General features: G+C 49.4%; 1 protein-coding gene across 2 annotated transcripts; it reads left to right on the forward strand.

The window, feature by feature from the left end:
• Positions 1-7,536: 7,536 nt before the first annotated feature.
• LOC118380876 (transmembrane protein 14C-like) lies at positions 7,537-12,283 on the forward strand. 2 transcript variants are annotated; one of them, XM_052475885.1, is made up of 5 exons: positions 7,537-7,578; positions 8,394-8,488; positions 8,630-8,731; positions 8,853-8,940; positions 12,044-12,283. In XM_052475885.1, the coding sequence occupies exons 2-5, from the start codon at positions 8,413-8,415 to the stop codon at positions 12,099-12,101; spliced, it is 324 nt and encodes a 107-aa protein (XP_052331845.1). In that variant the 5' UTR covers positions 7,537-7,578; positions 8,394-8,412; the 3' UTR covers positions 12,102-12,283. The 2 variants fall into 2 exon arrangements, with proteins under 2 accessions (XP_052331845.1, XP_035623730.1); XM_035767837.2 differs by lacking the exon at positions 7,537-7,578 and having other exon boundaries at positions 8,130-8,488.
• The last annotated feature ends 405 nt before the right edge of the window (positions 12,284-12,688 follow it).

Genomic DNA, 12,688 nt, shown 5'->3' on the forward strand with positions numbered 1-12,688 from the left:
GGTTAGACATCTCATTGCCTCTCATCAGTACCTGGTTAGACATCTCATTGCCCCTCATCAGTACCTGGTTAGACATCTCATTGCCCCTCATCAGTACCTGGTTAGACATCTCATTGCCCTCATCAGTACCTGGTTAGACATCTCATTGCCCCTCATCAGTACCTGGTTAGACATCTCATTGCCCTCATCAGTACCTGGTTAGACATCTCATTGCCCCTCATCAGTACCTGGGTTAAACATCTCATTGCCCCTCATCAGTACCTGGTTAGACATCTCATTGCCCTCATCAGTACCTGGTTAGACATCTCATTGCTCCTCATCAGTACCTGGTTAAACATCTCATTGCCCCTCATCAGTACCTGGTTAGACATCTCATTGCTCCTCATCAGTACCTGGTTAAACATCTCATTGCCCTCATCAGTACCTGGTTAGACATCTCATTGCCCTCATCAGTACCTGGTTAGACATCTCATTGCCCTCATCATCAGTACTCTACCCGGTTAGACATCTCATTGCCCCTCATCAGTACCTGGTTAAACATCTCATTGCCCCTCATCAGTACCTGGTTAGACATCTCATTGCCCTCATCAGTACCTGGTTAGACATCTCATTGCCCCTCATCAGTACCTGGTTAGACATCTCATTGCCCTCATCAGTACCTGGTTAGACATCTCATTGCCCTCATCAGTACCTGGTTAGACATCTCATTGCCCCTCATCAGTACCTGGTTAAACATCTCATTGCCCTCATCAGTACCTGGTTAAACATTCATTGCCCCTCATCAGTACCTCAGATATCATTGCCCCTCATCAGTACCTGGTTAAACATCTCATTGCCCCTCATCAGTACCTGGTTAGACATCTCATTGCCCCTCATCAGTACCTGGTTAAACATCTCATTGCCCCTCATCAGTACCTGGTTAGACATCTCATTGCCCCTCATCAGTACCTGGTTAGACATCTCATTGCCCCTCATCAGTACCTGGTTAAACATCTCATTGCCCCTCATCAGTACCTGGTTAGACATCTCATTGCCCCTCATCAGTACCTGGTTAAACATCTCATTGCCCCTCATCAGTACCTGGTTAGACATCTCATCTCTGTTCTGAGACCATACTGCTGGTGTCCTTTAGGAGGGGAGCTGTTCTGAGACCATACTGCTGGTGTCCTTTAGGAGGGGAGCTGTTCTGAGACCATACTGCTGGTGTCCTTTTAGGAGGGGAGCTGTTCTGAGACCATACTGCTGGTGTCCTTTAGGGAGGGGGAGCTGTTCTGAGACCATACTGCTGGTGTCCTTAGAGGGGAGCTGTTCTGAGACCATACTGCTGGTGTCCTTTAGAGGGGAGCTGGTCTGAGATCATACTGCGTGTGTCCTTTACAAAGGAGGGGGAGCTGTTCTGAGACCATACTGCTGGTGTCCTTTAGAGGAGCTGTTCTGAGACCATACTGCTGGTGTCCTTTAGGAGGGGAGCTGTTCTGAGACCATACTGCTGGTGTCCTTTAGGAGGAGCTGTTCTGAGATCATACTGCTGGTGTCCTTTACAAAAGGAGGGAGCTGTTCTGAGACCATACTGCTGGTGTCCTTTAGGAGGGGAGCTGGTCTGAGACCATACTGCTGGTGTCCTTTAGGAGGGGAGCTGGTCTGAGACCATACTGCTGGTGTCCTTTAGGAGGGGAGCTGTTCTGAGACCATACTGCTGGTGTCCTTTAGGAGGGGAGCTGTTCTGAGACCATACTGCTGGTGTCCTTTAGGAGGGGAGCTGTTCTGAGACCATACTGCTGGTGTCCTTTAGGAGGAGCTGTTCTGAGACCATACTGCTGGTGTCCTTTAGGAGGGAGCTGTTCTGAGACCATACTGCTGGTGTCCTTTAGGAGGAGCTGGTCTGATACCATACTGCTGGTGTCCTTTAGGAGGGGAGCTGTTCTGAGACCATACTGCTGGTGTCCTTTACAAAGGAGGGGAGCTGTTCTGAGACCATACTGCTGGTGTCCTTTAGGAGGGGAGCTGTTCTGAGACCATACTGCTGGTGTCCTTTAGGAGGGGAGCTGTTCTGAGAACATACTGCTGGTGTCCTTTAGGAGGGGAGCTGTTCTGAGACCATACTGCTGGTGTCCTTTAGGAGGGGAGCTGTTCTGAGACCATACTGCTGGTGTCCTTTAGGAGGGGAGCTGTTCTGAGACCATACTGCTGGTGTCCTTTAGGAGGGGAGCCGTTCTGAGACCATACTGCTGGTGTCCTTTAGGAGGGGAGCTGTTCTGAGATCATACTGCTGGTGTCCTTTACAAAGGAGGGGAGATGTTCTGAGACCATACTGCTGGTGTCCTTTAGGAGGGGAGCTGTTCTGAGACCATACTGCTGGTGTCCTTTAGGAGGGGAGCCGTTCTGAGACCATACTGCTGGTGTCCTTTAGGAGGGGAGCTGTTCTGAGACCATACTGCTGGTGTCCTTTACAAAGGAGGGGAGCCGTTCTGAGACCATACTGCTGGTGTCCTTTAGGAGGGGAGCTGTTCTGAGACCATACTGCTGGTGTCCTTTAGGAGGGGAGCTGTTCTGAGACCATACTGCTGGTGTCCTTTACAAAGGAGGGGAGCTGTTCTGAGATCATACTGCTGGTGTCCTTTAGGAGGGGAGCTGTTCTGAGACCATACTGCTGGTGTCCTTTAGGAGGGGAGCTGTTCTGAGACCATACTGCTGGTGTCCTTTAGGAGGGGAGCTGTTCTGAGACCATACTGCTGGTGTCCTTTACAAAGGAGGGGAGCCGTTCTGAGACCATACTGCTGGTGTCCTTTAGGAGGGGAGCCGTTCTGAGACCATACTGCTGGTGTCCTTTAGGAGGGGAGCTGTTCTGAGACCATACTGCTGGTGTCCTTTACAAAGGAGGGGAGCTGTTCTGAGACCATACTGCTGGTGTCCTTTAGGAGGGGAGCTGGTCTGAGACCATACTGCTGGTGTCCTTTAGGAGGGGAGCTGTTCTGAGACCATACTGCTGGTGTCCTTTAGGAGGGGAGCCGTTCTGAGACCATACTGCTGGTGTCCTTTACAAAGGAGGGGAGCTGGTCTGAGACCATACTGCTGGTGTCCTTTAGGAGGGGAGCTGTTCTGAGACCATACTGCTGGTGTCCTTTAGGAGGGGAGCTGTTCTGAGACCATACTGCTGGTGTCCTTTAGGAGGGGAGCCGTTCTGAGACCATACTGCTGGTGTCCTTTACAAAGGAGGGGAGCTGGTCTGAGACCATACTGCTGGTGTCCTTTAGGAGGAGCTGTTCTGAGATCATACTGCTGGTGTCCTTTAGGAGGGAGCTGTTCTGAGATCATACTGCTGGTGTCCTTTAGGAGGGGAGCTGTTCTGAGACCATACTGCTGGTGTCCTTTAGGAGGGAGTTGTTCTAAGACCATACTGCTGGTGTCCTTTAGGAGGGGAGCTGGTCTGAGACCATACTGCTGGTGTCCTTTACAAAGGAGGGAGCCGTTCTGAGACCATACTGCTGGTGTCCTTTAGGAGGAGCTGTTCTAAGACCATACTGCTGGTGTCCTTTAGGAGGGAGCTGGTCTGAGACCATACTGCTGGTGTCCTTTAGGAGGGAGCTGTTCTGAGACCATACTGCTGGTGTCCTTTAGGAGGGGAGCTGTTCTGAGACCATACTGCTGGTGTCCTTTAGGAGGAGCTGTTCTGAGACCATACTGCTGGTGTCCTTTAGGAGGAGCTGTTCTGAGACCATACTGCTGGTGTCCTTTAGGAGGAGCTGTTCTGAGACCATACTGCTGGTGTCCTTTACAAAGGAGGAGCTGTTCTGAGACCATACTGCTGGTGTCCTTTAGGAGGGGAGCTGTTCTGAGACCATACTGCTGGTGTCCTTTAGGAGGGGAGCTGTTCTGAGACCATACTGCTGGTGTCCTTTAGGAGGGGAGCTGTTCTGAGATCATACTGCTGGTGTCCTTTAGGAGGGGAGCTGTTCTGAGACCATACTGCTGGTGTCCTTTAGGAGGGGAGCTGTTCTGAGACCATACTGCTGGTGTCCTTTAGGAGGGGAGCTGTTCTGAGACCATACTGCTGGTGTCCTTTAGGAGGGGAGCTGTTCTGAGACCAGACTGCTGGTGTCCTTTACAAAGGAGGGGAGCTGTTCTGAGACCAGACTGCTGGTGTCCTTTAGGAGGGGAGCTGTTCTGAGACCATACTGCTGGTGTCCTTTACAAAGGAGGGGAGCCGTTCTGAGACCATACTGCTGGTGTCCTTTAGGAGGGGAGCTGTTCTGAGACCATACTGCTGGTGTCCTTTACAAAGGAGGGGAGCTGTTCTAAGACCATACTGCTGGTGTCCTTTAGGAGGGGAGCTGTTCTGAGACCATACTGCTGGTGTCCTTTACAAAGGAGGGGAGCTGTTCTGAGACCATACTGCTGGTGTCCTTTAGGAGGGAGCTGTTCTGAGACCATACTGCTGGTGTCCTTTAGGAGGGGAGCTGTTCTGAGACCATACTGCTGGTGTCCTTTAGGAGGAGCTGTTCTGAGACCATACTGCTGGTGTCCTTTAGGAGGGAGCTGTTCTGAGACCATACTGCTGGTGTCCTTTATAAAGGAGGAGCTGTTCTGAGACCATACTGCTGGTGTCCTTTAGGAGGAGCTGTTCTGAGACCATACTGCTGGTGTCCTTTAGGAGGGAGCTGTTCTGAGACCATACTGCTGGTGTCCTTTAGGGGGAGCTGTTCTGAGACCATACTGCTGGTGTCCTTTAGGAGGAGCTGTTCTGAGACCATACTGCTGGTGTCCTTTAGGAGGGAGCTGTTCTGAGACCATACTGCTGGTGTCCTTTAGGAGGGGAGCTGTTCTGAGACCATACTGCTGGTGTCCTTTAGGAGGAGCTGTTCTGAGACCATACTGCTGGTGTCCTTTAGGAGGGAGCTGGTCTGAGACCATACTGCTGGTGTCCTTTACAAAGGAGGAGCTGTTCTGAGACCATACTGCTGGTGTCCTTTAGGAGGAGCTGGTCTGAGACCATACTGCTGGTGTCCTTTACAAGGAGGGGAGCTGTTCTGAGACCATACTGCTGGTGTCCTTTAGGAGGGGAGCTGTTCTGATACCATACTGCTGGTGTCCTTTAGGAGGAGCTGGTCTGAGACCATACTGCTGGTGTCCTTTAGGAGGGGGAGCTGTTCTGAGACCATACTGCTGGTGTCCTTTAGGAGGAGCTGTTCTGAGACCATACTGCTGGTGTCCTTTAGGAGGGAGCTGTTCTGAGACCATACTGCTGGTGTCCTTTAGGAGGGGAGCTGTTCTGAGACCATACTGCTGGTGTCCTTTACAAAGGAGGGGAGTTGGTCTGAGACCATACTGCTGGTGTCCTTTAGGAGGGGAGCTGGTCTGAGACCATACTGCTGGTGTCCTTTACAAAGGAGGGGAGCTGGTCTGAGACCATACTGCTGGTGTCCTTTAGGAGGGGAGCCGTTCTGAGACCATACTGCTGGTGTCCTTTAGGAGGGGAGTTGTTCTGAGATCATACTGCTGGTGTCCTTTAGGAGGGGAGCTGTTCTGAGACCATACTGCTGGTGTCCTTTACAAAGGAGGGGAGCCGTTACTGCACCAATGATAGAGGGGCCGTTACTGCACCAATGATGGAGAGGCCTGTTACTGCACCAATGATAGAGGGGCCTGTTACTGCACCAATGATAGAGGGGCCTGTTACTGCATCAATGATAGAGGGGCCTGTTACTGCATCAATGATAGAGAGGCCTGTTACTGCACCAATGATAGAGGGGGCGTTACTGCACCAATGATAGAGGGGCCGTTACTGCACCAATGATAGAGGGGCCGTTACTGCATCAATGATAGAGGGGTCGTTACTGCACCAATGATAGAGGGGCCTGTTACTGCATCAATGATAGAGGGGCCTGTTACTGCATCAATGATAGAGAGGCCTGTTACTGCACCAATGATAGAGGGGGCGTTACTGCACCAATGATAGAGGGGCCGTTACTGCACCAATGATAGAGGGGCGTTACTGCACCAATGATAGAGGGGCCGTTACTGCACCAATGATAGAGGGGCCGTTACTGCACCAATGATAGAGGGGCCGTTACTGCACCAATGATAGAGGGGCCGTTACTGCACCAATGATAGAGGGGCCTGTTACTGCACCAATGATAGAGGGGTCGTTACTGCATCAATGCCCGCTACAATAGGGCGCCCTGGAGGTTTTGTAACATTCTTGTGTAATTTCGGCAAAGTATAGAAAGTGGTCATTTTATGTTGAATAGACAAAAAGTAGTGTCATTTTTTGGTTATTTGACCAGAACTTAAATAGCCATCTAAGACCGTAAAGACAGTGTTCTGAAATTGTGAAGTGGGGTCACTTCTGAGTTTCTTGTAAAAGGTGTTGTCTATGACACTCATTTACATAAACTGTCCTATCCAAGAGTACAACCGACCCACCCTTATCAGCAGGGCGGGTAAGGACTGATGTATCGGATTGTAAATCAAGCAAAGCTTGTTTTTCATTCTTTGGTAAATGATGGAAAGGTTTGGACTCCTGTTTGTGGATAGAAGGAAGCGGCCTCCCTCCTGCGTCGGTCATGGAGAGGAGGAGCAGGACATCTTGTCAGGGTTTCTCCAGAAGTAGACTTTGTCCTCGGCCTTGTCTTTTTTTTGTCTTGGTTGAATTTCTTGATTTTAAACTCCTTTATTTCTGTAGACAACTTGTCCTGGAGCGCTTGGTTAGTTTTCATCAGTTCATTGAATATGCCATCATCATTAACAGCTCCTTGTAAGAGCTGTGCGTCTCTCTTCAATCGTGTTATCCATTTCAATAAAATCCTTTCTCAACTGGTCAGCAATTAATGTCATTAAAATCAGTAGAGCATTTGTTCAGGATGGCCCACCAGCGCTCCCAGAAATCATCAGTGCTCTGTCCCAACGATGGTCATTTAGTCCCGGTGGAATAATGACTTGACGCACATAATAATTAAGAGTGACTCTATTTTGTTGCGTTCTCGTTTGGCGCTACTTATATCAGTAAACTTCTAACAACTTCAGCAGTACGAAACTTCTACTCGATCAAATAAACCGCACGTTGCAAATAAACCATACATTGTTTTTGTTAACCAAATTCGACACTCATTGACGTCCATACAAAAAAAAACTCCTCGCTTGGTGAGATTAAAATACACCACCTGTTTTGGGCACATGCTTATATAACCCTTTCGCTTCTCCTCCTCCTCTATGGGAAAGTTTAAATATGTGAAAATCACGAGAAGTGGAACTTGTTTAGATTTTTTTTTTAAATGTATCTGTTGATCGGAAGAAATGTGTGTTGGATCTCACGCAAACTGATGGATAGGATGTTGTGTGCTTTGATTTACGATGCAGCGCACCTGTCAAATGAGTCATTTCTATAGTAGCGGAAGAATTCAACGCTGCTCTACTGAAGAACGTGTCCATGGAGTGGTCGACGCACGGGGAATGCATCTCATGGTAAATGACAAGAACAAGAAGAGTTCTCGTCGTTTCGAGAAGTTTCCTCACTATCCGAGTGCAGCTAGGATACGTCAACTACCCTGTCAGCGCGTTTATTCCCAGACCTTTTGCAATGTAGGCTACCAGCTGTACAATGTGTGGAGCATGAATCTAGTGTATGCAGACCGGAGAAGCCGAGATGTGGGGAAGATCATTATGAAGGAGATTGTTTGGCAGAAGAGAATTTAACAAGGAGGAAAATGTTATGACTGTGGTGGAGATCATGAAACGAAATCAGATAAATGTACCAGGTGGATGAAAGAGACCGAGGTTACCAAAATCTGGGCTGTTAAGAAACTCCTGTGCGGAGGCTGTTTAACGGGTAGAAAGAACGAGTAGCTCTAGAGGTTTCATGCTAGAGGCTAAGCATACACCGCAACCTGCGGAGAAGGCTTCTTCATGTGAAGAAGGAGGACTCTGTTACTTTTATAGCAGTGGTGGTAAACGGACACTGCTCAATTGGGGGAAGTGAAGTGTAGGAATGTTGACATAAATTACAAGACTTTAACATCCTAGTTCTGTCTGGTGCGGTCCTACCTTCGCAGGCCCCTGAGCCATAACGGGGAGTTGTAGAGGTTTTTTTTAATGACTGAAGGAGTGGGATGTTTATTACGTTTTTTTTTATAATACGTGTGGATAAATGTTGTTTTTTTCCTTTCTCCGTAATGGAGCAGTTTGTGGCGGAAATACAACAATAGTTGTGGTATGCCATAACGTTTCAGAGAAGAAGAAGAAGAATCTCAAAGTTTTGGCACTTTTATTTTGAAATCCATAACACTTCCGGGAATGGAACAGCGAAATTCGACTTGTGGCACTGAAATGCTATGTTGTAGTCGAATTGTCTCAGATTAAGATTTATCGCGAGTTTTGACAATACTTTTCCTTATTAGTTTTAGACAAGACGTGACAATGTCTCAAGATTGGATTGGTTACAGCTATGCTGCATTGGTCTTGGCAGGAGGAATCATGGGTTATGTAAAAGCAGGTAAGGATGATGACACACTTCCCAAATGTTTGTTTACTTTACCAAGTATTTATTTTAAAGTCAGCTGTCAAGAAATATTGATCGAATTTTGCATGTAAGTAGTTATTCTTCAATATGCTCTGTGATTGGTTCCCGTACCAGGAAGTGTAACTTCACTGGTTGCGGGACTTTTCTTTGGGTTCCTAGCTGGACTTGGTGCCTACCTGATGTCTCAGAATCCTAAAGATGTCAGGCTTTCTCTCGGTGAGTGAGCCAAACTTTGGCTAGTTATCAATAACATGACCTTACGCGTAGGCTAGTTCATGTTAGTGAGTGTTTCGAACAGCTACACTACAGTAACATGTCTTCTCGTTGTGTAAATTAGGTACCTCAGGAACGCTGGCCATTGTCATGGGAATGAGGTTTCTAAATTCCTGGAAGTTCATGCCAGCTGGTCTGATGACAATAGCAAGGTACTGTGGATGGGACATCATGTCTCATTTTAAGGCTTCTGTTACTAAACCTTGGAATAGCTAAACCCCTTTTTTTAGAATCTGAGAGGGGAATACTTACACACTCGTCTCTAACATGTAGGCTCAGCCTTCCCAAACAGTCCCATTATCAGTCAGAATGTTTAACAAATTTACCTTCAACTTACTTGACCTGTTGTCCTGGTGGAATGGGACACTATGACAGGTAGAGGGACTGGTAACACCCCCACCATGGCAGACAGGTAGAGGGATTGGGGACACCCCCACCATGGCAGACAGGTAGAGGGACTGGTAACACCCCCACCATGACAGACAGGTAGAGGGATTGGTAACACCCCCACCATGGTAGGTAGAGGGAATGGTAACACCCCCACCATGGTAGACAGGTAGAGGGAATGGTAACACCCCCACCATGGTAGACAGGTAGAGGGAATGGTAACACCCCCACCATGACAGACAGGTAGAGGGAATGGTAACACCCCCACCATGGTAGACAGGTAGAGGGAATGGTAACACCCCCACCATGACAGACAGGTAGAGGGACTGGTAACACCCCCACCATGGCAGACAGGTAGAGGGAATGGTATCACCCCCACCACGGTAGACAGGTAGAGGGAATGGTAACACCCCCACCATGGTAGACAGGTAGAGGGAATGGTAACACCCCCACCATGGTAGACAGGTAGAGGGACTGGTAACACCCCCACCATGGTAGACAGGTAGAGGGAATGGTATCACCCCCACCATGACAGACAGGTAGAGGGACTGGTAACACCCCCACCATGGTAGACAGGTAGAGGGAATGGTAACACCCCCACCATGGTAGACAGGTAGAGGGACTGGTAACACCCCCACCATGGTAGACAGGTAGAGGGAATGGTAACACCCCCACCATGACAGACAGGTAGAGGGACTGGTAACACCCCCACCATGACAGACAGGTAGAGGGACTGGTAACACCCCCACCATGGCAGACAGGTAGAGGGAATGGTAACACCCCCACCATGACAGACAGGTAGAGGGACTGGTAACACCCCCACCATGGCAGACAGGTAGAGGGAATGGTAACACCCCCACCATGGTAGACTGGTAGAGGGAATGGTAACACCCCCACCATGGTAGACAGGTAGAGGGAATGGTAACACCCCCACCATGACAGATAGGTAGAGGGAATGGTAACACCCCCACCATGACAGATAGGTAGAGGGAATGGTAACACCCCCACCATGGTAGACAGGTAGAGGGAATGGTAACACCCCCACCATGGTAGACAGGTAGAGGGACTGGTAACACCCCCACCATGACAGACAGGTAGAGGGACTGGTAACACCCCCACCATGGTAGACTGGTAGAGGGACTAGTAACACCCCCACCATGGTAGACAGGTAGAGGGACTGGTAACACCCCCACCATGGTAGACAGGTAGAGGGACTGGTAACACCCCCACCATGGTAGACAGGTAGAGGGACTGGTATCACCCCCACCATGGTAGACAGGTAGAGGGAATGGTAACACCCCCACCATGGTAGACAGGTAGAGGGACTGGTAACACCCCCACCATGGTAGACAGGTAGAGGGACTGGTAACACCCCCACCATGGTAGACAGGTAGAGGGAATGGTAACACCCCCACCATGGTAGACAGGTAGAGGGAATGGTAACACCCCCACCATGGTAGACAGGTAGAGGGAATGGTAACACCCCCACCATGGTAGACAGGTAGAGGGAATGGTAACACCCCCACCATGGTAGACAGGTAGAGGGATTGGTAACACCCCCACCATGACAGACAGGTAGAGGGAATGGTAACACCCCCACCATGGTAGACAGGTAGAGGGAATGGTAACACCCCCACCATGGTAGACAGGTAGAGGGAATGGTATCACCCCCACCATGACAGACAGGTAGAGGGACTGGTAACACCCCCACCATGGCAGACAGGTAGAGGGAATGGTAACACCCCCACCATGGTAGACTGGTAGAGGGAATGGTAACACCCCCACCATGGTAGACAGGTAGAGGGAATGGTAACACCCCCACCATGACAGATAGGTAGAGGGAATGGTAACACCCCCACCATGACAGATAGGTAGAGGGAATGGTAACACCCCCACCATGGTAGACAGGTAGAGGGATTGGTAACACCCCCACCATGACAGACATGTAGAGGGAATGGTAACACCCCCACCATGGTAGACAGGTAGAGGGAATGGTAACACCCCCACCATGGTAGACAGGTAGAGGGACTGGTAACACCCCCACCATGGTAGACAGGTAGAGGGAATGGTAACACCCCCACCATGGTAGACAGGTAGAGGGACTGGTAACACTCCCACCATGGTAGACAGGTAGAGGGAATGGTAACACCCCCACCATGGTAGACAGGTAGAGGGACTGGTAACACCCCCACCATGACAGACAGGTAGAGGGACTGGTAACACCCCCACCATGGTAGACAGGTAGAGGGACTGGTAACACCCCCACCATGACAGACATGTAGAGGGAATGGTAACACCCCCACCATGGTAGACAGGTAGAGGGACTGGTAACACCCCCACCATGGTAGACAGGTAGAGGGACTGGTAACACCCCCACCATGGTAGACAGGTAGAGGGAATGGTAACACCCCCACCATGGTAGACAGGTAGAGGGAATGGTAACACCCCCACCATGGTAGACAGGTAGAGGGACTGGTATCACCCCCACCATGGTAGACAGGTAGAGGGATTGGGGACACCCCCACCATGGTAGACAGGTAGAGGGAATGGTAACACCCCCACCATGGTAGACAGGTAGAGGGACTGGTAACACCCCCACCATGGTAGACAGGTAGAGGGACTGGTAACACCCCCACCATGGTAGACATGTAGAGGGACTGGTAACACCCCCACCATGGTAGACAGGTAGAGGGACTGGTAACACCCCCACCATGACAGACAGGTAGAGGGAATGGTAACACCCCCACCATGACAGACAGGTAGAGGGACTGGTAACACCCCCACCATGGTAGACATGTCAATGTTTGTAAATGAGCTGACTGTTCTTCCACTAATCCCAGAACAAAATGTTCCCCTTTTTTCTTCTAGTTTCCTGATGCTGGGGAAGACTGCAGTGGGGGTGTTCAAGAGACCACATGATTCATAAATGTGAAGAATATAGGAATGTCACTGTTTTTCTCTCTGGTGACATCTAGTGGCCCTTTCTGGGTACTTTAGATGATCACAGGTGCCATTACCCCAGATTCACCTTGTGGCTTTTTACCGGTAGGCTCTGATGAAGGTCGAGTGACCGAAAGCTGACCCACAATTAAAGAAATGTGCATCTGATTGGAAGTGTGCAGAGACTATTTTGGTTCTTCAGTTTTGCCTTCAGCTCCTTCACAAATCAGCTCTGAGTCTGTGGTACATTCTGCCTGTTGTAAATACGAATAAAATATTCTCAATTCCTGTGTATGTTACCATGACTATGGATAATCATGAATGAATCGTGAATAATAATGTGTAAAAGTTCGAGGGTCAAAGATCATACCCCCCCAAGACATGATTATCCTGCCGTTATTGGTAATGGTGCGACGTTAGCATGTCTTGGGGGAATGATCTTTGACCGTTTAACTTTCTCAATCATAATTATTCACGATTAATTCAGGATTAGCCGTAATCGTGGTCAAAAAGACTACTTCGGGCAATCGCAGACACTGGTGTCTTCTTGTGTGAAATAGAAATCAATGTCCA

The sequence above is a fragment of the Oncorhynchus keta genome, chromosome 23 (genome assembly GCF_023373465.1).
Source record: "Oncorhynchus keta strain PuntledgeMale-10-30-2019 chromosome 23, Oket_V2, whole genome shotgun sequence".
Lineage (NCBI taxonomy): Eukaryota > Metazoa > Chordata > Actinopteri > Salmoniformes > Salmonidae > Oncorhynchus > Oncorhynchus keta.